Here is a 25,865-nt window from a genome sequence, read left to right on the forward strand (position 1 = left end):
GAGTAGTACGCACATTAGGTCAGAAGAATTTTCACACTGGTTGAAAGAAGTGGACAAAAAAAGTCTTTCAGTAAAGACACTAAATAGCCGTAAGTATTTGCAAAGCCTACTACACTACTGGCCATTAAAATTGCTACACCAACAAGAAATGCAGATGATAAACGGGTATTCAGTCGACAAATATATTATACTGCAACTGACATGTAGATCCTGAGAAATCAGTACCCAGAACAACCACCTCTGTCAGTAATAACGGCCTTGATACGCCTGGGCATTGAGTCAAACAGAGCTTGGACGGCAGGTACAGCTGCCTATGCAGCTTCAAAATGATACCACAGTTCATCAAGAGTAGTGACTGGCGTATTGTGACGAGCCAGTTGCTCGGCCACCATTGACCAGACGTTTTCAATTGGTGATAGATCTGGAGATTGTGCTGGCCATGGTAGTAGCCCAACATTTTCAGTATCCAGAAAGGCCCGTACATGACCTGCAACATGCGGTCGTGCATTATCCTGCTCAAATGTAGCGTTTCGCAGGGATCGAATGAACGATATAGCCATGGGTCGTAACACATCTGAAATGTAACGTCCACTGTTCAAAGTGCCGTCAATGCGAACAAGAGGTGACCGAGACGTGTAACCAATGGCACCCCATACCATCACGCCGGGTGATACACAAGTATGGCGATGACGAATACACGCTTCCAATGTACGTTCACCGCGATGTCGTCAAACACGGATGCGACCATCATGATTCTGTAAACAGAACCTGGATTCATCCGAGAAAATGTCGTTTTGCCATTCGTGCACCCAGGTTCGTCGTTGAGTACATCATCGCAGGCGCTCCTGTCTGTGATGCAGCGTCAAGGGTAACCGCAGCCATGGTCTCAGAGCTGATAGTCCATGCTGCTGCAAACGTCGTCGAACTGTTCTTGCAGATGGTTGTTGTCTTGCAAACGTCCCCACCTGTTGACTCAGGGATCGAGACGTGGCTTCACGATCCGTTAGAGTCATGCGGATAAGATGACTGTCATCTCGACTGCTAGTGATACGAGGCCGTTCGGATCCAGCACGGCGTTCCGTATTACCCTCCTGCACTACCGATTCCACATTCTGCTAACCGTCAATGGATCTCGACCAACGCGAGCAGCAATGTCACGATACGATAAACCGCAATCGCTATAGGCTACAATCCGACCTTTATCAAAGTCGGAAACGTGATGGTACGCATTTCTCCTCCTTACACGAGGCATCACAACAACGTTTCACCAGGGAACACCGGTCAACTGCTATTTGTGTATGAGAAATCGTTTGGCAACTTTCCTCATGTCAGAACGTTGTAGGTGTCGCCACCGGCGACAAACCTTGTGTGAATGGTCTGAAAAGCTAATCATTTGCATATCACAGCATCTTCTTCCTGTCGGTCAAATTTCGCGTCTGTAGCACGTCATCGTCGTGGTGTAGCAATTTTAACGGCTTTAATGGCCAGTAGTGTAGATACGCTGGTGCAGTTATTAGATGGCATCTCGTTGCACATGAGGCAACTTATGTTATTACAACATAATGGACGCGGCGCCCAATCTGCAGATATAATTAGTTCTTAATAGAACGTTTGGAGGTCTTTGGATTGGTAGTTTGGGAAACATGAGATGTCCTGACCGGAACTTAACAGCTCTGGTCTTTAGTAGGTGGCCAAAATTAAAACAAGAGGTCTACAAGTAAACACAGACAACTCCCGAAGATATTAAATATAGTCTGACACTGGCCTGTGCTCTTATGAATCCGGATGAAGTTCAGTTGTAGTGCAGTCCGACTGGAACCGCTTTATAGCTCGTATAACTGGGCATTTGATATGACGGTCATAGTAATAAACAAACGAACCGTGCCTGATTAAGCTGTTTGCTCACATTTGGTACAATGGGACATACATTTGTGGTACTTCCTGGCAGCGGAAGTGTTTTGCGGCGCTGTTATATTCTTGCTTTTCGATTAAGTTCCAGACGTGTTACGTCGGTGAAGTTCTTTTCGAAGGCTGCTTCCAGTGACACAGAAAAGAGTAAATAATTCCATTGCAAAGGAAGGCGTGTCATAATTCGGTAGCATTAAACATTAATTACTACTTGCCTAAGCCGTAAAATTTCGTAGATAATCCTTTAAAACCCTTGATATATTTATTTTTTTTCGATATATTTGGAGAGTATGCCTTAGTTGCTTCAACTTACATGTAACAAAAAAAACTGTATTTTCACATCCTAAATTTGTAAGTTGAGCTGAGGGACTGGTGTGGAACTACGAGAGAATGAAAAAAATCCGTATAAAATTTCAGGACCGGCAACGCACTGGTTCTGCAATTCTGTAATGGTCTAGGAATAGAAGGAGTCACATCATGAGGAGAAATAGAAGTAGGCAAATAATATTTGCTTGGCGCTTATATTGTGTGTTCATCTCACGTATCCTGTATCAGCATGGGGACACAACTTCGTTACGACACAGAGCGTGTAGCATTCAACCTCTACAGCTGAAAGTCCTCTTAATTTATTGGAGGGGATTAAACAATGCCAAGGTCAACTACCTCAGTGGTATCTTTTAAAAGGAAACCTTTTTACAAAGTACAGTCACATGTGTCTTCAGTGTTCACGGGAGGGGGGGGGGGGGCGGTGAACGACGAGGACTGTGTTTTTTTTTTGTTGAAAGACACTGATCATGCAGGACCCATAAAATACTAGGTGACATTATTCATGACGTCCATGTGACATTTATTCCACGGTTAGTAACTATTTTTTCCACACATACTGCATCAGGAAAGGAGTTATAGCATACGATAAGGAAGTAAAAAAAGTCGTTTTCCGTGTGTCAATGAATAGTTTGAATTCCTGCCACCCATACTTTTCAGCTGAGCAGTGAAAAGAGAGAAATGAGAACACATCTCCAATTCTGTGCTACATCTACATGTACATGGATACTATGAAAATCACATTTAAGTGTCTGGCAGAGGGTTCATCGAACCACCTTCACAATTCTCTATTATTCCAATCTCGTATAGCGCGCGGTAAGAATGAACACCTGTATCTTTCGGTATGAGCTCTGATTTCCCTTATTTTATCGTGGTGATCGTTCCTCCCTATGTAGGTCAGTGTCAACAAAATATTTTCGTATTCGGAGGAGGAAGTTGGTAACTGGAATTACGTGAGAAGATTCCGTCGCAACGAAAATGCCTTTCTTTTAAAGATTTACAGCCCAAATCATGTATCATTTCTGTGACACTCTCTCCCATATTTCCCGATAATACACAACGCGCTGCGTTTCTTTGAACTTTTTCGATGTACTCTATCTGTCCTATCCGGTAAAGATCCATCACCACGCAGCAGTATTCTAATTGAGGACGAGCAAGTGTAGTGTAGGCAGTCTCCTTAGTAGGTCTGTTACATTTTCTAAGTGTGCTGCCAAAAACCTCCACGGCCTAATACACCTGCGTTTGCCGCTCTCCTTTTGGGCGTACACTTCCTTCTGGTTACGAAACTGTGAGAATTAAAGTAACTATACATTTCTTTGCTCCTTAGTAGTAGCTTAATGCCTGGAACTGACAATTGATGTACCCAGCTACACAGATTTTTTTTTTTTTTAACGAAGTCTAGCATTAACTTCAGCGCCGGCCGCGGAGGCCGTGCGGTTGTGGCGCTACAGTCCGGAACCGCGGGACTGCTACGGTAGCAGGTTCGAATCCTGCCTCGGGCATGGGTGTGCGTGATGTCCTTAGGTTAGTTAGGTTTAAGTAGTTCTAAATTCTAGGGGAGGGATGACCTCAGATGTTGAGTCCTATAGTGCTCAGAGCCATTTGAACCATTAACTTCAGCACATAATTATCTACCGGTAAAATGGAGTGGCGATTACTGATCTCTGCATTCGAAAGTGTCCCTTTAAGTTTAAATGTGATTTTTTAAACTTTGACAGTAATGGAAGTTACGTTGGCGGGGTACAGAATGTAATACTGCACATTGTGTTATAATGATTCCGGCATTAATGAGGGACGTTTTCAAGTTAGTTACACGAAACAAGAAACGTATTTGTATTTGTTAAAATACTTCACGGTTTTCTAAGGATATGGTCATTTACATGGACAAGAATCTTTGTCAGTGTACCTTATGATGCTTGGCTATGTTGGCTCAGCATCAATACTGTGTTCATGTTGCATCGCTTTATTAATAATGTTACGAGTAACTGATGGTTATAATAACATTGTGTAATGGTTCCAATAAAAAGCAGCGCGTCTGGAACAGGATGCACTTATGCGCCTTATTTCTTATTAAACAGCGTAAAGCGTCTCGTTCTCTATGCAAGCTCCTTATTAGGACCCTGCAGCTCTCTCCATGTTACTGTTGGATACCGCTCGTCACAACACACTACGAACGCTAATATATTTTCTTGCGGAACCAGTTGCGGAGATTGGGGACAGTTACGAGAAGAAAGTTCGACAACATTCTAATATAAGTTGCTGAAGCTGGGCCTTTTGAGCGACACAGTGTGCTTCTTGATTATCCATGAGACTTACTAGTTTCTTTCGAAAGTAACTTATTTTGAGTTTTCCTGCTATAGGTGACTGTCAAAGAGTTCTGTTGTGATGGTCCTTTTCCATTCTTATTACCTCAACGGGTATTCTTTTGCATGGTGTTGCAGCGGTTTCTACAGGGTAGACGTATTCTTTTGGAATTGAATGGAAGTACTTTTTTTAAGGAAAATGTACCTATGCTATAAAAATATTTAAAAGAAGTTGGAAAAGTTCGATTTAATATACGCGAAACTATCATAGAAAAAAATGTGTCGTCTTCCTTCACCCACACTAACGTCTTTCTTCCGTGTGCTGTACTTCTTAAGAGTATTTGTTCGACGTAGATCACTCCGAGAAAGTGCGTGTAGTGTATAATATTGTGTGTATCGTTGATGACGAAGCAGATGGTGAGACGAGCAGCTCACTCCTCTAGCAGATTGCCCTTGGTGGCGCCTGCGCTCAACTATATAATTTTTTCCGTTATTTTTTTTTATTCACTGTACTTAGCAGGAAACATCAATACACTCAAATAAAACATCTATCTGATCATAAAAGTTTCAGTGAATTTGTATGAAATTGCCTTTGATATGAGAGTCTGTTTACGGCTTTGATACTGAACAACCGGGAGGTAGGACTTTGATGAAGAAGAGAGGCGGATTGTTGACATTCTGGCGTGGATGACGTGTTAGCTTTCGTGTGTAAAGACACTCATAAATAATTTAAATTAATGTTTACACCTTATAGATGAAACTGCAGAGAGACGGAGATTAAAATGGTGTAAACAGTAAATTGTGCTCTCTCATTTTATTCGTGGATGGACTAAGAAAGTTTTCGTTTCAGCAACGGACGCAAGTCGCAGTGTGAGCACGACATCAGGTTTGAACATTTTGAGGACTGTGCTTTGATATGTTAAGCCTTGAACTGTCTGTCGTATTAATCAGTGGACTGAAACTGTTTCGCGGGGCCATGGAGTAGGGCATTGTATGGAGGAGTAAACTCCGTAAATACGTCGCTAGCACGTTTACAAATTCTGTACACTCTGGAACTTCAAGAACACGAGCGGTTCTAGGCGCTACAGTCTGGAACCGCGCGACCGCTACGGTCCCAGGTTCGAATCCAGCCTCGGGTAGGGATGTGTGTGATGTCCTTAGGTTAGTTAGGTTTAAGTAGTTCTAAGTTCTAGGGGACTGATGACCTTAGAAGTTAAGTCCCATAGTGCTCAGACCATTTGAACCATTTTTTTCAAGTCCACGACATCACGTGAACGACGTTAGCTGCGGCGGTACCGGAGTCTAACTACTTGCAACAGATGTATAAAGAATCTGGAGACATTATTTTCAACGCTTAATTGCCAAATACCAGCATAGCGCGCCATCGTTGTCACACTTTCTCGGAATCCTGCAATGAGGTGATGAACAGGCAAAGCGGGAAATTTTTAAAAAGACTGCTAAATACGATCTCGATCTCAGTTGCAAAAGAAATGTTTTACCTATTTTCTCCTTAAAATAAAATTTTGTACCAGTTGTAATAATATTATAATTTGTCGGTCTACGATAACATTGTCGCTACAATAATACCAACATACAAATGTACGTTAGCTGCGGCGGTACCGGAGTCTAACTACTTGCAACAGATGTATAAAGAATCTGGATACATTATTTTCAACGCTTAATTGCCAAATACCAGCATAGCGCGTCATCGTTGTCACACTTTCTCGGAATCCTGCAATGAGGTGATGAACAGGCAAAGCGGGAAATTTTTAAAAAGACTACTAAATACGATCTCGATCTCAGTTGCAAAAGAAATGTTTTACCTATTTTCTCCTTAAAATAAAATTTTGTACCAGTTGTAATAATATTATAATTTGTCGGTCTACGATAACATTGTCACTACAATAATACCAACATACAAATGTACTGTAATCTTCACATTCCTCCCTACAGTTTCTCTGGTTATTTGCAAAAGAGTATTGACACTTGCTCACGCTCATTCAGTACATCAGCCATATTTCTCAGATTCTGATTTCTGGCGTAAATAACTATTTTTACGAAGTGACAGGGTTTGCAAATCTGCATTATACGGCTTGAACGCAAACTTATCACAAAATGTTCTGTGTTCTGGTTGGAGGAGAACATCAGCCTGTGCGGTATTCGAATATGATAGCTGGTGTGCACGTCTTTTGTACTGGCTTGTTTACGATTTTATGAGTATTGCATGGGTTGGGCGCGTCAGTGCATTTCGAGTAATTGCAGTTCCAGGAGATGTATACTTATGCTTCAACATCATCGCTTCCCAAAATTTGTGGAAATTTTCTTTAGTACTAGAGAATGATAAAGGTTCTTCCAATTACTGCAGACAGTTGCCTTTTGTTTTGTTCTTCCATTTTTATTACCCCATTAGCGGTTTTGAACAACCTGGCGATTCATTATCAGATGGTACATAATTACAGATTGTTTGCAGCAATGTGGTTGTCTTGTAGGTGCGGTAAGATGTATGAACGAAACATGTAAGCACTGAGTGCGAGGAGAATTATTAACGTTATGAGATCAATTTTTTTGCATTACTTGCAGTTATTAGTATTCGTTGGTTGGTTGTTGGTGCACAAAGTATTCTATAAAATATAATGAGTGTTTTCCACTGACGATAATACTACTGCACTTCACACACTTAGCCACAACTATCACGTTCCACATGCTTTAGAAAACGTAAGTAAACCAATGAGTGTAACTTAAGATATGTCGAAGAGTTTGTGTCTTTGTCTAGCTCTTGTAGTACACACTGGCGGTAGTAAGTATGTATCTACTTCTGTACTGCAAAAATAACGTCTAACTTTATGAGTAAACTGACATTTGCTTTCTATAAAATCTATTAAACAACAATTTTGGAAGATATTATGTCTACAATTTTTGCACTTCAATTTAGTTTGAAATTTCATTTATCTTTGCCTTAAATAACATTGATCAATGCCTACGAAAAAAATCAGGATTGTATGAGGGAGGAGGAGACTGTGTGGGTGTCTGTGTCTATGTTTGTTTGTGCACCAGGAGGAGTGTTGAGTAGATGTGTCGATGAGAAAGAGAGATAGATACACAGATAGAGAGAGACAAGATGGCGGTTTGTGAGTTATTTAGCTTTTCAAGTTTAATGGTTCTTTTAAATTTTGGTTAAATGGGTTATTTACTAAGCCCCTTTGTTGATTTAAGTTGATGCGGGTGATTTATTGTTATGGACGAAAATCTCTCATTGGTCCAGGAAGTACACTTAAATTCCTTTGTCTGAATGTGTAGGATGTGGAGGTTCATTTTGATGCTTGTAACTGAATGCCTGTTTTGTGCTAGGTCGGCTGCAAAATTGGATTTACGGATTTTTTTTAAAACATAGTGCATCTGTGTGTTCTTGTTATCGAATTTCGAAGTTTTGTCCTGTTTGCCCTGTGCAGTAGGAAGAGCAGTTATCTCACGTTTATTCATGTCTACCAGATTTCTGAAAAGGTGACTTGGCTGTTTTGGCGTGATAAACTATCTCGGTCTGTATTTCGATGTTTGTGTACTAACTTTTTTTTTAACTTTGTGTGGTTTAAACAGTTTTGCAAGCTGGCGCCACCTTTAAAAATCAGTTATGTCATTATAAATAACACATCATACCACGCAAATCAACACAAATTAGCATTTTTTGGATCAGCACTCCACTGCGTAAATAAAATTCGTGCTGAACCTGATGTAAAAACCATAGAATTAAGAATTTTAAAAATAATGTCCCACAACAACGCTTGTGACCCATCCATAGTTGACAAATGAAATGAAAAGATAAAAACCGAAAAAGAGCATCAAAAGAACATTCTTGAATAGCGGAAGAAACTAAATATGTCTTCTTTCCATTCCTCAGTAACATCTCATACCAACTTGAAAAATTGTTTAAACCACACAGTCAAACAAAGGTACCATAAAAACAACGAAATACAAAAAATGGTCCATAGCACTGTAACAGCCAAGCCACCTTTTCACAAAAAATAATAAATATAATAATAAAAAATTGTAAATTAACAGTCGACAGGTGCTCCTGTTATTACATAAGGTAAACAGGACGAAACTTCGAAATTCGATACAAAGTACACAAAGGTGCAATAAATTTAAAAAAAATTTAAGTAAATCTTGTTCTGTAGCCAAACAAGTTATTCAGCTACAAACATCATAACAAACCTCCATATCCTACACTCTGCAAACAAAAGAATAAAAATGGACCTCCTGGAACAATTAGAGATTTTCGCCCATAAGAATAATAATCCCACACTATCTAAATGAACAAACGGACTTAGCATATATCCCATTATCCAAAATTTCATAGAATCATTAAATTTGAAAAACTAAATAATTCCCGAAAAACTCTCGCTCTGTACCTATCTATCTATCTATATATCTCTCTTCACACTGGCTAATCTAATCAGCAATCTGTCTCCTTCTAACGTACAACAAACACACGCGCGGGTACACAGACACACACACACACACACACACACACACACACACACACACACACACACACACACATGCACGCACACGCACGCAAGCACACGCAGAATCTCCTCCTCCCACACATCACCCTGCGTAATATTTCATTATTTGAAAAAAAACTGTGATGTTTGTTGGTCATTCATAAGTACTGATCAGTGTTAGTTAAACAAAAGACAAAATGAAATATCAAGCAGTGCAATAAATTACAGATTTAATATCTTCCAACCTCATTGTTTAATAGGTTTTACAAATAACATATGTCAATTATGCTATATAATTACAAGTTATTTTTGCAGTACAGAAATAGACACATACGTACTGTCGCCAGTGTGTATTACAAGAGCCAAACAGAGAGGCTCTCTGGCCTAACACAAACTCTTTTTACATACCTTTAGCTACACTCCTTGCTTTATTTATGTTTTGTGGAACATTTTATCTGTGGCTAAGTTTCTGAAGTGCAGTAAAATTAATGTCACTAGGAAACTTCATTACATTTTTCGTAATACTGTGTGCAACTACGACCAACCAATGGATACTTATAACTGTAAGTAATGCAACAAAATAAATCGCTTAATGTGAATAATTCTCGCCACACTCAGTGTTTACATGCTTCGTCTACACGTCTCCACCGGGACCAGCCGCACAGTCCATGATTGCAGCGCCTTAAACCGCTCGGCTAATCCCGAGCGGCTGTGATGTTTGTGGTGCATGATTATGAGAGAAGGGAAGGGTGAAACCTGGTGCTGGCACATACCCTCCTCCTCTCGAATAGCACCAAGGGAGCCGCTGATCTTAACTTCCCCATCCGATGGACAGATCACCATCAACAGTGTCTGATGCCCTCACTTCATGAAACATTGTGGAGATGTAATTTGTGTAAAGTCTTGTGATCAGTAGCTTGACGTCGCCATGTCTTTTCTCCTATGCAATAATGGCAGAGGGAAAGCAGCCCACAGCACGTTGCAGGCCGTTACCCATCCATCCATCCAGGTATCGGCCATGTTTCGATCTTCGATGATCTGAGAAGAACTGTTGTATTGAAGCAGGCAATATCATTGGCAGACGTGCCCTTCCCCCTTGGTATACATCTGCCCACTTTGTCCAATTCACTAACACACGGGTCCAGTGGCACTGAATTTAGAGTAATCCAGTTCGAACCACAATGGTGGAAGAAAAGTCTATTATTTGGTTACCACGGACATCTAATCCTTCAGTTAAACCCCAAGCCTCTTTGGACTGTCCCTCGGTGTCAGGACTGCTGATAGTGATTCGACTGCTGTTAGGCTTGTCAGTCTTCGTTCTGGGTTTCGAAAAGAATAGAAAGGAAAACTTGTTTCACCGTCTCCATACACTGTCGTGAACGCTCAACATAGAATAATAAGAGCGCACTACAAAAAACCGCTATTCTTAAAACACAGCAGGCAAAATTTTCAAAGGAAAACGCTAAATCAATATTTTACTGACTTACTGTGAGAGACACTGATTGATTTGGCGCTGTAGACTTCGCACAGAATGTTGGTGGGATCCTCCCATGGCTATGACATGTACTTCATGTCGGCTATTGTTCGCTGTAAAATTGATTGCCTGAGTTATTTCCGTTTTGTCACCACAGTCAACAGTTGCATTGTAACCAAACGTACTGGTAAAAAGGTGCAGTCTATGACTCATGCGCGTGGCCACGTGTCGGCCTCTCTGCAGCTAGAGCGCAGCGCCATTAGCAGGGGGAACGTTGGTGAGCCTCCCTGGTTGCCTTTTCCTCCCTGGAAGTAACCCCAGGACTCATTTTGACAGTAGGTTGAGTGGGTTTGATGTCGTTCTGGAGGGCCCAGAACGAGCAAAAGTTCCCGATCGTATCCAGGTTTGCGATCTGCACCTAGGCTGCTGGAGTTGAGTGCTTTTGCTCGATATTCCGCCTCAGCCACCTTAAGCAGTGGTTCCTTGCCGTAGTTTTCTGTTGGTGGAATCTTGTTCACGTGTTTGCCGATACTTATAACATCGTTAATTAAGCTGTTGCATTCGCTGATCTTCTGCATAAAGTTATTTGTTGTTACGAAAAAAAAGTTAACATCATGAAGGCGGAATCGCTCTTCTGCGTTTTGTATTTCAAATCTTGCTAAGTTAATTTTGAAGTTTTAGTGTCGCAGTTCATTGTTTTTAAAAGGATTTTGAGTGTCTCAGTGTTAGGTATTTTGATTTGTTCAGCTGCTGAATTATCATTTTGGGCCAAAATAGAACTGCTCAGCATAATTAAAATATTTATCTTGCGTGAATTTTAATGCTCAATAAAATTTGGGATGTGTTATAAAATATGCTGCACGAAAACAGCACAGTTCTCCTATTAGGTAGACTAGATATTAGAATTTAAAGTTCCGTCGACAATGAGGTCATTAGAGACAGAGCAAAAGCGCGGATAAAGAAAGGACGGAGAAAAAAATCAGCCGTGTTCTTTTAAAAGTAATCATGCCGGATTTTGTCTAAAGCGATTTATGGAAGTCACAGAAAACTTTATTCTGGATGGACGGACGGAGATTTGGAAGGTCGTCCTCCTGCCACTGGGCCGCCTTTTCTTCTATTACCATTCTGCCCCGCGTCAGGCATACAATCACAATACTGCAGAGACGACTTCTTCCAAATGCAACATAAAACTCGTAGCGTAATAGTACTTACCTCTTTCGTTAAGGAATATATGTTTCATCTAGGTTTTATTATAGATTTGATGGTATGACTTAACTACCGTATCGGATACCTGCGGCGCAATGAAGACAGTTAGTCTCATACATCAATGCAGTTCTTATGCGGTTAGTCACATTCTGAGCTTCTTCACTTCAGAAAATACGATACACAAACAAATAGAATATGATAACACACGGAAGAAAGCTTATACGATTTACAGAGGGATGGCACATTTCCGTCCATTTGGTAATTGAAGATTACGGCGACAGAAGAGTATCCAACGAGAAAGTGAAAACAAAATAGTTCTGCCAAATCATGAAAAGGGTTAATCCCATACGACAGAATAGGGAAGAGAGACTCCTCGTGACAACGAGAAGAAATTATGGATAAACTTTCACCTGTCACTCCATGTCTACCGAGTCCTGGCGATGAGACAGCCTCTGAAGGCCGATAGTATTTCTTTTAGTACAACAAAGCCCTACTAGCAAGAGTCAGTGTCTTCGTGCATGTAAATCACTTATTTGCGTGTTCCATGTGTCATGATAGCGACCTCTCACTCTGAGATGGAACGCGTCAGTTTGGCAATTACACTACATCTTCCCACACGAAGATATGGCAATATGCTCATCATTTACAGGATTTCTTAAGGATTTTTTGTTAGATACATAACGTAACTAAATTCAATATCTCCCTCTTCCTCTCTTAAATATGTAGATACACTCAAACAAAGAAAGAAAGAAGATTGTACATTCCTGGAAATGGAAAAAAGAACACATTGACACCGGTGTGTCAGACCCACCATACTTGCTCCGGACACTGCGAGAGGGCTGTACAAGCAATGATCACACGCACGGCACAGCGGACACTCCAGGAACCGCGGTGTTGGCCGTCGAATGGCGCTAGCTGCGCAGCATTTGTGCACCGCCGCCGTCAGTGTCAGCCAGTTTGCCGTGGCATACGGAGCTCCATCGCAGTCTTTAACACTGGTAGCATGCCGCGACAGCGTGGACGTGAACCGTATGTGCAGTTGACGGACATTGAGCGAGGGCGTATAGTGGGCATGCGGTAGGCCGGGTGGACGTACCGCCGAATTGCTCAACACGTGGGGCGTGATGTCTCCACAGTACATCGATGTTGTCGCCAGTGGTCGGCGGAAGGTGCACGTGCCCGTCGACCTGGGACCGGACCGCAGCGACGCACGGATGCACGCCAAGACCGTAGGATCCTACGCAGTGCCGTAGGGAACCGCACCGCCACTTCCCAGCAAATTAGGGACACTGTTGCTCCTGGGGTATCGGCGAGGACCATTCGCAACCGTCTCCATGAAGCTGGGCTACGGTCCCGCACACCGTTAGGCCGTCTTCCGCTCACGCCCCAACATCGTGCAGCCCGCCTCCAGTGGTGTCGCGACAGGCGTGAATGGAGGGACGAATGGAGACGTGTCGTCTTCAGCGATGAGAGTCACTTCTGCCTTGGTGCCAATGATGGTCGTATGCGTGTTTGGCGCCGTGCAGGCGAGCGCCACAATCAGGACTGCATACGACCGAGGCACACAGGGCAAACACCCGGCATCATGGTGTGGGGAGCGATCTCCTACACTGGCCGTACACCTCTGGTGATCGTCGAGGGGACACTGAATAGTGCACGGTACATCCAAACCGTCATCGAACCCATCGTTCTACCATTCCTAGACCGGCAAGGGAACTTGCTGTTCCAACAGGACAATGCACGTCCGCATGTATCCCGTGCCACCCAACGTGCTCTAGAAGGTGTAAGTCAACTACCCTGGCCACCAAGATCTCCGGATCTGTCCCCCATTGAGCATGTTTGGGACTGGATGAAGCGTCGTCTCACGTGGTCTGCACGTCCAGCACGAACGCTGGTCCAACTGAGGCGCCAGGTGGAAATGGCATGGCAAGCCGTTCCACATGACTACATCCAGCATCTCTACGATCGTCTCCATGGGAGAATAGCAGCCTGCATTGCTGCGAAAGGTGGATATACACTGTACTAGTGCCTACATTGTGCATGCTCTGTTGCCTGTGTGTATGTGCCTGTGGTTCTGTCAGTGTGATCATGTGATGTATCTGACCCCAGGAATGTGTCAATAAAGTTTCTCCTTCCTGGGACAATGAATTCACGGTGTTCTTATTTCAATTTCTAGGAGTGTATTTTAGTTTGTTTGAAGCTAGTCTTATTATCCATTCAATTCTTTATATCACTGGGTAAGTGGCCAAAAATTTTTATGGCTGAAATAATTCACGCCTTCCTGAGCAACACTAATCTGGGTGATGTGTATTGTAAATCATTTTTCATTGTAGTTTTATAACTGTGAATGTTAATGTAATTTTCAAACTGAGACTGATAGTTGAAAAAAACATTACAAGTGAGTATGTGTACTAAAATGCTGTTACCAGAATACTCAATTGCTGAAACAGATAGCTACATGAACCTCTAAAGCGGACATAGATATAATCCGTACTTCACGCGTCTGTTCAATAAACAATTTTTTCTCAATGACGAGTTATCCCAGAATATGATGCTCTAAGAAATTAGTTAATGGAATTAGGAAAAGTATTTTTTTTTGACATTTTCGTCTCCAAACTATGATATTATTCCCAACACAGAAGGTGATAGGCCTAGACGTTTAAGAAGCTCAGTAACATGTGACCTATAGTTTAGGTTGTTGTCAACGAAAGAATTTAGACTGTTCTGTTTCATTATTGATTTACCCTCTTCCATTATTTCTAATGGTGCAGTCAGGCCTTACACAGTACTGAACTGCATGTATTGTGTTCTATAGAAATTCATTGATACTCCATTAGCAAAGAATAAATTATTAATTACGAAGAAAATATTTTTTTTCTTTCAGGTACTGAAGTTACTATAGTAGGCTTGGTTATACAGGACCTCTTTTTTTGAATGACAAGGATCGCGCGAAGGCGGCGAGAAAATCGGCTGGAGTTTTAAGCAGGTCACACTCCGACGGGGATAAAGTGCAAGCTACTTGAAGAGTGTTATATGAAAATAAACTGGTGACAAATAATCACGATAATGAACAATTTCAACCACTGATACTTCAGTTTATGTCGACAGTGGTCCTACTTCCATCCCATTTATCATCACCACCTCAAATGACTTTCTGACCAAAAGTAACATCAAAAAGATATTAAGCAAATGTTTATCTGGCAGAGACACATTAACCGGTATAAATGTCCTTCATATATCTGTGTTTGTTGCGAAGATATGAACAGCAGTACATCTTTTTATAAATGGCTTTCTATCTTTCTAGTCTGCAATCTATTGAACTTCTTCAAGAAATGATCAGAAATATTTGAAACTGTACCATCCACGGAAACACGTAGTTATTAAAATTGTAGTACAAATTTGACTGCCCTGTAATGGCTGTGCAGGTATCCGAGGTAACGTTACATGTCCACTTGCTGGAGCTGACAGTGTACAATTGGAAACACAAGGAAAATGCCGACTGTCAAAGGTGAATGGCATTTCTACATTCTTTTCGATGGTGTGTATGGCACTCACGCAACACTTTAACTGAAGATGGTTGACTGAATGATTGGCATGCAGTTTAATTATTTTTCCATATATTTGCGGCATCTCCAGCATGTGAACGTGTTACATTTCTCCAGTTTCTGTTCTGCGTGGTAGTGCAGGAGTGTGTTACGTTTTTAATAAAGACATGTTTACCTGAATGGTGCAGTGATGGTTACTGTATTCCTCATCGTTACTCGGGGTGTTTCACAATTCATGTTACACACTTCTAGGGGCTGTGGAGGAGACTTAGTAGATCAAGTTTTACGTAGGAAACCATATCCAGAAACGCCATCCAACGACGTTACAGACCGTCAAAGTTATAGGTGCCGGCGCCTGTAAATGAGTATGCGTATACAGGGTGGTTCCGTGATTATGTTACACACTTCCTAGGATGATGGAGAAGGATAAATGTATCGGTTTGATGTAAGGGTGCCGGCCGCGGTGGTCTCGCGGTTCTAGGCGCGCAGTCCGGAACCGTGCGACTGCTACGGTCGCAGGTTCGAATCCTGCCTCGGGCAGGATGTGTGTGATGTCCTTAGGTTAGTTAGGTTTAAGTAGTTCTAAGTTCTAGGGGACTGATGACCACAGCAGTTGAGTCCCATAGTGCATCATTTTTTGATGTAAGGGTCCCTCTATCGGAAACGAACAAGTCGAAAGTTCTAAACGTAAACTTTTCTGATACCTCTGATGGCGAAATACACATACTGGCACTGTTGTTGGTAGGATTGTAGTCTAGGCAACATTGAGAAAAAATTTCCAGTAAAAGTAGGCTCTAAAATACATACGTGAGAAGCCATGAGTATCTTCGCTTCTATGAAACACATCTTCTCTATTTAACAAGTGCTCATAGCTCCTCAGGTATGTATTTTATTACCATCTTAATTGGGCGTTTTTTCTTGTTTTGGTTCATATTGTCTCCTCTGAGCGCCCAAGCTACTTACAATAAAATCATAATATAGGATGGGACCCGTCTACGCCCACACCAACGTGGTGACCAAACCAAAAGTTCTACTATCACCTCCGTATAAAATGTTAGTTTTCAAATCGTGATTCACAGGATGCGGGCTGTGATGTCCATGTGGCTGGGTGGGATTACTCATTGACATAGTCCATCAGGAGACAGAAAGTGGACGAAAGCGATCGAAGGGTAGCGGTTTGTAAGGGCAGGAGGAAAAAAAGTGCCTAGGCAAGCGCCAAGAGAAATAAACCTCTGCGACAGTAGGACACGTAGTAAGGGCAGTAGCGGCTTGCTACCTGCGACAGTGCATTCAAGGTATGGTTATGTTAGTGCGAGGTATCGTGCATCGTTACCTTTGTCATTGCTAGTGCTGTCATTGGGGCCTGCCTCAGCCGCTGCGTCCCTGTAACAGTTCGAGGTCGTCATACATTAGTGGCGGATCGGTCATGAACCAGCTCACTGTGAAGGGTATGTGTGCGTGGCTGGTTCGCGTGCTGTGCACAGTACAGTTTCCCTGCGATTGCCTGTTTTTCGGCGGGTAGAGCATCTCGGGTCGCCAGTAGTAGCTCGCCAGCACTCTCGTGTTAGCGTGCTATGGGCCATAGATGTTTATTTTCTTGCTAATAGTATCTCTGGTCTGTTATGTTTCCATCTATGTTTGTGGTCTTGGTTACCCAGAGAAAGGATAAGCGGGTTACGTAAGTGTCTCGTGTTTCTTTACAGTTGTGTGGAGAGTTTTTGGAATACCTGCAAGATGGTATCTAGCCAATATTCCCGGTGAAGATCCGCGGTGCTTGTGTGGCGCGGACAGTTGCAACAATCTTAGCAACAACAGCATTTGTAGTGCACTGTCAGAGGTATCAGAACGGGTTTCGCTTATAACGTTCGACTTGTTCGTTTCCGGTACAGGGAGTCTTACCTCAAATTGATACATTTATTCTTCTCCATCATCACCTGTATATACACACATTTACAGGCGCCGACACCTGTAACTTTGACGCCATGAGGGGGCGTTGGACGACATTTCCAGACGTGGGTTCCTATGTAAAACTTGATCTACTAGAACCGCTCTACAACCTCTAGAAACGCGAAACATGAACTGTGAAACACTCTATATACGAGGGTCACTCCAAAAGAAATGCACACAACTTTTTTTTTAATCCATCTTTTATTCTACATGTTTGAAAGTTTTACAGTGTGTAGACACATCCTTCAGGAACAATATTTTCATTTCTCCACACAATTTCCATCCCTCTCAACTGCCTTACGCCATCTGGGAACCAGTGCCTGTATACCCTCACGGTAAAATTCTGGACCAACCTGCTGGGGCCACTGTTTGGCAGCGAGCACAAGGGAGTCATCATCTTGCAACCTTTTTGCACGAAGGGAGTCTTTCAGTTTCCCAAAGAGATGATAGTCACATAGAGTCAAGTCAGGACTGTAAGGCGAGTGTTTTATTGTTGCCCATCAGAGTTTTGTTATCGCTTCCATGGCTTTTTGACTGACATGTGGCCGTGCATTGTCGTGTAATAGCAAAACATCCAGCTTTTGCTCGACTCAGTCGAGCTTGAAGTTTCTTCAGTGTCGTCACATATGCATCAGAATTTATGGTGGTTCCACTTGGTATGATGTCCACAAGCAAGAGCCTTCGGAATCGAAAAACACCGTAGCCATAACTTTTCCAGCAGAAGGTGTGGTTTTGAATTTTTTTTCTTGGGTGAATTTGCATTATGCCACTCCATTGATTGCCTCTTCGGCTCTGGTAAAAAATGATGGAGACATGTTTCATCACCTGTCAGAATTCTTCCAAAAAATTCAACTCCACCATTCTCTTACTGTTCCGAAAGTTCGCTGCAGACCGTTTTTCTTGTTTCTTTGTGAGCCACTGCCAACATCTTTGGAACCCACTTGGCACAAACCTTTTTAACGCCATCACTTTCAGTATTCTGCTAACACTCCCTTTCCCTATGCCAACGTAGCGTGACAGTTCGTTTACTGTAATGTGTCTGTCAGCAGTCACCAATTCGTTAACTCTCTGCACATTGTCTGGAGTGTTTGCAGTACGAGCCCTGCCGCTGCGAGGACAATCCTCAATATTGCCGTGCCCGCTTTCATCACGTAACCTGCTTGCCCACCGACTAACTGTACTGCTTTCGACAGCAGCATCTCCATACACCTTTTCTAACCTCTTGTGGATGTTTCCCACTGTCTCGTTTTCACAGCACAGGAATTCTATGACAGCACGTTGCTTCTGAGGAGCGTTGATGCTAATCGTTCGCTTGTATCTGCCTACACACCTCTGCCGGTTGGGAATTATTCCACTTGCATGGCAAGGTGCGCATGTAGGTGTGTTAAAAATTCTGGGCGCGCTGGGAATCGATCCCAGTACCTCTCGCACGCTAAGCGAGCGCTCTACCATCTGAGCTAGTGTAGCAGCCATCTTGAAGACATGCTGTGATGGCACCACTCACGGGAACAGGTTGAACTAAGTTTGAAAACAAACGGGAAAGATGTATCTACAGACTGTAAAACTTTCACAGATGCAGAATGAAAACTGTATTTTTACAAAAGTAGTGTGCATTCCTTTCGGAGTGACCCTCGTATGATAGCGACCGTAACACTGTCATCGTAACCCGAGGTAACATTGGTTGAACTTATTCTTTATTCCGTGGTGGAATACATTCCACCTTAGAACCCAACGTTTCGTCCCCGTCTGCGGAGGACATTTTTAAGGGGGAACGTAGCTACTTTGGATGTCCAATTCATTCCCTGTATAACTGCCCACGTCGTGTTGTGCAGACTCCACTGTAGCTTGAATGGATTTTTAAGTTTGTTTTATATGCCCGACTTCTAATTTCACCACACAAGTCTACAGGGTTGATCAGTTATTGCCCAATGACGACACTCAATACAGTTTGTTAAAGCGGAGTTCGGCGTTATTAATTATGTTTTTAGATTTAATTTTATTACTCGTGCAGAGACTCAACGTTACTTTGTTTAACAGCGCGTCTTCAAAATAAGTATGAAATGCTAATGTCTTTGCAGTACATAATGTCGACTATTGAGTTAAAGTTCGTACATATTTTGCCATTTTAGAGAAGAGAAATCTTAAGCGCTTCTGCTTCTATAGTCTCAGTATCAAATGTTCACTAATTTCAACATAGTTCCTACTTCAGTTCAGTATTTATCACAAATTATATATCAATGCCATTTCAGAGATATTACTTCGGTTCCACACTAACAGAATAACACGTTATTGTCATTTAACATAACTTTTATTAATAATCCTTTATCTTATGACCTAAATGTTAATGAATGATCACTATCTAGGAGGAAAGAGGGATTGATCTAATCATGAGATAATAGCTTTTAATGAGCCCGCAATCGTTAATTAAATAAAAAGTCACGTTCAAGGATGATAAGCGAACAAGTTTCGTTACGTCCGTTCTGACGTATCTGTCAAAACTAATCCTGTGGCCCAGAATTCAAATTAACACTGACGTTAATCCATTTTGTCGGAACATCGAATTGTAACTATTATGTGAAAGTTTATTCTAGTTCAAAAAAATGGTTCAAATGGTCTGAGCACTATGGGACTTCTAAGGCCATCAGTCTCCTAGAACTTAGAACTACTTAAACCTAACTAACCTAAGGACATCACACACATGGATTGTCGAGGCTGGATTCGAACCTGCGACCGTAGCGGTCGCGCTGTTCCAGACTGTAGCACCTAGAACCGCTCGGCCAAACTTGCCGGCTTTTAATCTAGTCCCCGAATTAATGCATTACAGATACGCGCACGACGGAACAGCAGAATGGAACACAAACGATTTGTTTTAACAAGCGAACAAAGCAATGACGTTACATTACGACAATGCCCGCTCTTTGACTTTGTCTTCTCTGCTTAGTTAAATTATTCCTAATTACAATTTATTTAGCTATTTAACGAAAACATCTAACAAAAAATAAAGTAAATTTATCCCAACGTAAAAAATCCGTTATACCTGCCACGCTACTTAGCCATGAACATTTCATTAATTGTGACATTTTACAGTATGCAGGTAGCATCCGTTTTATGGCCGTCGGAGTGCGACCTCCCTGATACACCGGCCAATATCGGCACGACCTTCCCGAGATCCTTGCGTTTCCAGGAAAGAGGTCCTGTTTTATCTCGCTGTATCTGGTACGCGTGTGACGACCGGCACTATCTGCGCAGGGGCGAGCGGCGGCTGGCCGTTATAAGAGCGGCGCCGGCGCGCCTTGGGCGCTCAGACGCTGCGCGGCATCCCTGCGGCCGCTGCTCCCACTGCCACATGCCGCCCCGCCACCTCTGAGCCGGCCGACTCCCGCGCAGTGCTCCGACCCCACACCAGCCAGCAGCGGCCCGCAGCACACCGCAGCACACCGCGGCACACCGCCACGCAGCCATGGCCGACAAGAGCGAGAAGAACGGCGAGGCCAAGAGGCGGCCCGGGGAGCTGACGCCCGAGGAGGAGGAGCAACTGTACCGCGACCACCCGCTCACCGACGACACCACCTGCGGCTACGGCCCGCTGCGCTCCGCCTTCCTGCAGAAGTTCGCCAACAAGAAGGCCTTCGTCTTCCTGTATGGCATCCTGGGATGTGTCTATTCGGCCACGTACTCTTACTACAATGGCACCATCACCACCATCGAGAAGCGGTTCAAGATCCCTAGCAAGACTATTGGTAAGTCATACGATAACTAGCATTCATCTTTTAAGGTCTACCTTATACAGGGTGAGGGCAACGGCCTTGCCGCAGCCGATACGCCGATTCCCGTGAGATCACCGAAGTTAAGCGCTGTCGGGCGTGGTCGGCACTTGGATGGGTGACCATCTATGCTATGCGCTGTTGACATTTTTCGGGGTGCACTCAGCCTCGTGATGCCAATTGATGAGCTACTCGACCGAATACTAGCGGCTTCGGTCAAGAATACCATCATAACGACCAGGAGAGCAGTGTGCTGACCCCACGCCCCTCCTATCCACATCCTCCACTGAGGATGACACGGCGGTCGGATGGTCCCGGTGCACCACTCGTGGCCTGAAGACGGAGTGCTTTTTTATACAAGGTGAGGCAACGGCCTTGACGCAGTGGATACACCGGTTCCCGTCAGATCACCTAAGTTAAGTGCTGTCGGGCGTGGCCGGCACCTGGATGGGTGACCATCTGGGCCGTCATGCGGTTGCCATTTTTCTGGGTGCACTCAGCGTCGTGATGCCAATTGAAGAGCTACTCGACCGAATAGTAGCGGCTCCGGTCAAAGAAAACCATCATAACGACCGGGAGAGCGGTGTGCTGACCACACGCTCCTCCTATCCGCATCCTCAGTGAGGATGACACGGCGGTCGGGTGGTCCCGATGGGCCACTTGTGGCCTGAAGACGGAGTGTGCTTATACAGGGTGAGCCTAAGTCCCCTTCACAGAGTTAAACGACTTTTAGTGGTGGACAAGTAATTCATCCACATACATACTCCAGAAGCACAGTATGGTGCGTTGCTGGGAATACCCTGTACCACTAGTCATTGCCTTTCCTGTTCCACTCAGAGCGAGGGAAAAGGGACTATCTATATGCCTCTGTACGAGCCCTAATCTCTCCAATCTTCGTGCTCCTTACCCGTTAGCGGCAGTAGAATCATTTTCCAGCCATCCTCAAATGCCGGTTTTCTGAATTTTCTCAGTAGTGCTCCTCGAAAAGAACGCAACCTTACCTCCAATGATTCCCATCCTCCAGTGACTCCTGAGTTCCTGAAGCACCCCTGTAATACTTGCGAGTTCTTCGAACCTACCGGTAACAAGCCTAGCAGCCCGCCTCTGAATTGCTTCCATATCTTGCTTTAATCCGGCCAGGTGCGAATCCCAAACATTCGAACAATGGGTCGCACAAAGTCGTATCTGCGGTCTCCTTTACAGTTGAACCACACTTTCCTAAAATTCTCCCAATAAACTGTGGTCAACTATTCGCCTATCCAACGCAATTCTTAGATGGCTCTGAGCACTATGGGACTTAACTTCTGAGGTCATCAATCCCCTGAACTAAGAACTACTGAAACATAACTAACCTAAGGACATCACATACATCCATGTCCGAGGCATGTTTCGAACCTGCGGCCGTAGCGGTCGCGCGGTTCCAGACTGTAGCGCCAGAACCGCTCTGCCACTCCGGCCTGCGTAATTCTTAGATGCTCATTTCATTTCCTATTGCTTTACAACGTTATGTCCAGATATTTAATGGACTTGAACGTGTCAAGCACCACACCACTAATGCTTTACTCTATTACGGGTTTGTTTTTCCTAGTCATCTGCATTAACTTACAGTTTTCTCTATTTTGAGTCGGCTCCCATTCATCACACCAGCTAGACTGATCTTGTAATCTCCTACAGTCACTCAGCCACGACACCTTCCCATTCACCTCAGCATCATCACCAAACAGACTGCTGCTTGCCCTGTTCTCCAAATCATTTATGTACATAGAAAATAACGATGGTCATATCACATTTCCTTGGGGCACTCCTGACGATATATTTGTCTCTGATGATCACTCGCCGTCGAGGACAACATGCTAGGTTTTTGTTACTTAAGAAGTCTTCGAGCCACTCATGTCCCTGCTGTCTAAAAGCGTGCTGATTCGTGGACAGAAGCCTTTTTGTCTCAAGAAAATTTATTGTATTAGAGCTGAGAATGTGCTCAAGGAATCTGCAGCAAACCGATGTTAAAGACATTGGTCTGTAACTTCGTGGGGCCGCTCTTTTATCCTTCTTATATATGGGAGTCAGGTGCTCTTTTCTCCAATCGCTTGCAGTTTTGCGCTGGGCGTGCAGTTCGTAATATATGAAAGCTAAGTCCGTACAGGTACCGTTTTCCCGATTCACGTACAGTACGACAGTAAACTTTGGTCTCTGACTCCTGTTGCTTTTCGTCTGCGTCCACTTACAAGAAGGACTCGATGTCACGACCACCGACGCCAACACTGATGCGGTACGTCCGTACCACCTTTCTGTACACACGATGGCCAATGCCTGGTCCTCCATCACCTGCCGCAACCATAAACGCGCCAGCAGGTCTTCATCGAATGCCAAAGGTGTCTCGTGAATCAAGGATTTCGTGTGGCCTGGCAAGTAGTAGTCTAGCGGGTTTAAGTCGGGAGAACGTTCAGCTCAGGCAGCCGTACATTAACATCATGCCGGCGTATGCCGCAAATGTATAGTTCGGTACGGTCAACAGCAACAACAAAAAATGAAATGTACGTACAGCTTCTGTACTGTAGCTAATGGTAAGAGCTGTACAGTAGTACTGTGTGAGCAGACACCGCAAGCACAATAGCAGGTATATACGTTTCTGGGCAGATACAATAGCACAGTGTGAACCAAGACAACAATGACAACAGCAGGTTCAAACCCCTCTGGGCAGGTACAGCGGTACATTACGAACAAAGACCACAAGGAAACATCCAAACCAGTCTCTGTTGATCACAAACCCGACTGAATGGCTTGTACACAGATACCGTGTGTAATACCTTAGACAGTGGCGCCGAAAATGCTGGTTCAAATGGCCCTGAGCACTATGGGACTCAACTGCTGTGGTCATTAGTCCCCTAGAACTTAGAACTACTTAAACCTAACTAACCTAAGGACATCACACACATCCATGCCCGAGGCAGGATTCGAACCTGCGACCGTAGCAGTCGCACGGTTCCGGACTGCGCGCCTAGAACCGCGAGACCACCGCGGCCGGCAAATGCTGGTGAGTTGAACGTGTATTGCGGTATTTCGCTTGTAGCGCAGAGACGATACGTTTCCGAATATGAATACCTTAGCTAATTTAACCACCTTGGTCCTCAGTTTAACTCCTTAACATCTGTAAAGGTAATTTAGTTGAACCCTGTCTGAAAACAATAAGGGGCGAAATCTACAACTTGTAAGAAATCAGGTTGCTGTTATGTAAGCCGAAGGACATGAATTAGAGAGAGAGAGAGAGAGAGAGAGAGAGAGAGAGAGAGAGAGAGAGAGAGAGAGAGAACGGAGTCAGATGTGGTTGCAGCCCATTCCCGATATTCGGTCTGTACAATGAGCAATCAGTGAAGCAAGAGAAAGAGAATTTTAGAAACTTAATTAAAGTTCAGGAAGAAGAGTATACTTCCAGGTTTGGCGATGACGTAGTTATTTTGTCACAGACGGCAAAGCATTTGGATGGGCAGTTGTATGGAATGGATAATGCCTTGATAAGAGGTTATAAGATGAACATAAACAACAGGAAAACAAGGATATTTAAATTAGAAAAATTAAACCATTTGATAACAAGGAAACTATATTCGGAAAAGGTACGATAAAAGTAACAGGCATGTTTTGAGTTTTTGTAGACTAGCAATAGCAAGAAAAGATTTTCAAAAAAAGAGAAATTTGGCAATAACGAATATAGATTTGCATGGTAGGACGTCTTGTCTCAAGATAACTGTCTGGCTTGTAGCAGTGAACAGAGGTGAAACATGACCGATGAGCGATTAAGAAAAAAAGAGAATCGAAGCTTTTAGGTTGTAATGTCACAAAAGAGTGGTGAAAGTTAGATGGGTAAACCGAATAACTATTGACGAGGGTTGGAATCGGGTTTCGAGGGATAAAAAGTTTATGGGACAACTTGATTAAAAGAAAGAAGTGGTTCATAGGACCTCTCTTAAGGCATCTACAAGTCGTGAATTTGGTAACCAAAGGGGACTGTACAGACAGACAAAGGCTGGACTACAGGGAGCACGTTCAAAGGGATGTGGGTTGCACCAGTTAAACAGAGATGAAGACGCTTGCACAGGACGGACTAGCGTGGAGAGCTGGATCAAACCATCTTCGTACTGAATACGATAATAACCACAATATAATGTGTGTAAGTGAAGAAAAGAAATCACTTTTCTCTGTAATAAGGATATGGGTTTGCTGGTTTGTGGATTTGTCTTGTTGCCTGTTAAAAAGTGGCACCGAGTAGAAGCAAGTAATCTCCATAAAGTTTGGTTTCACAAGTTGTGGGCTTTGTTGACAGTAATGTTAGACCGACGGAAATCAAAAAGGTCATATCACGAGGCACCACTCCGATATTTATAAAATATTATGGATTCGTATATCACTTGAAAGGTATGAAATGAATTCCATTTAGAACTTCGTTCATCGCCAACATTAGTATGAGAAGTGACGCCCAAAGCTGCAAATATACACTTGTATTCCTTAAGGCGTCGAAGCAGACAACTTACCAATTTCATCTTCTGTAATATCTTTCCATGCCTGAAACATGTACTAATATCCAATACAGGCCAGTATAAAAGTATATGTCTTTCCATTGAATACTAGACATGCCCTTTCGTTGGCTGTTTGGGGGACTGGGCAGGACATTCAAAGGTCCATCCGTTCTTCAAAGCGTCAGTGGTGTGAACTGCCTTGTAGGATCTTGCATTATCTTGCTGGAATATGTCATCTGATACCGTTCACCTGCTCCCCACAGCATGATTTCCAAGAATTCGATAGGTATGGATTTCCAAAATCCCTGCTACCTGCCATATTTCACCAGGACTCCAGGAGACACGTTGTCACCGATGTGACAGGTACAAACAGAAACTATG

General features: G+C 43.3%; 1 protein-coding gene across 5 annotated transcripts in view; it reads left to right on the forward strand.

The window, feature by feature from the left end:
- The window catches only part of LOC126279746 (solute carrier organic anion transporter family member 74D), a 245,204-nt gene that overhangs the window by 130,475 nt on the left and 88,864 nt on the right, over nt 1–25,865 (forward strand). For 3 of the 5 annotated variants that reach the window (XM_049979702.1, XM_049979703.1, XM_049979704.1), the window contains exon 2: nt 20,459–20,949. In XM_049979702.1, the coding sequence (XP_049835659.1) occupies nt 20,670–20,949 (280 nt within the window). In that variant the 5' untranslated portion in view covers nt 20,459–20,669. Of the gene's footprint in view, nt 1–20,296; nt 20,950–25,865 lie in introns of all 5 variants that reach the window. The other 2 variants (XM_049979705.1, XM_049979706.1) reach the window with 1 other exon arrangement.

The sequence above is a fragment of the Schistocerca gregaria genome, chromosome 1 (genome assembly GCF_023897955.1).
Source record: "Schistocerca gregaria isolate iqSchGreg1 chromosome 1, iqSchGreg1.2, whole genome shotgun sequence".
Classification (NCBI taxonomy): domain Eukaryota; kingdom Metazoa; phylum Arthropoda; class Insecta; order Orthoptera; family Acrididae; genus Schistocerca; species Schistocerca gregaria.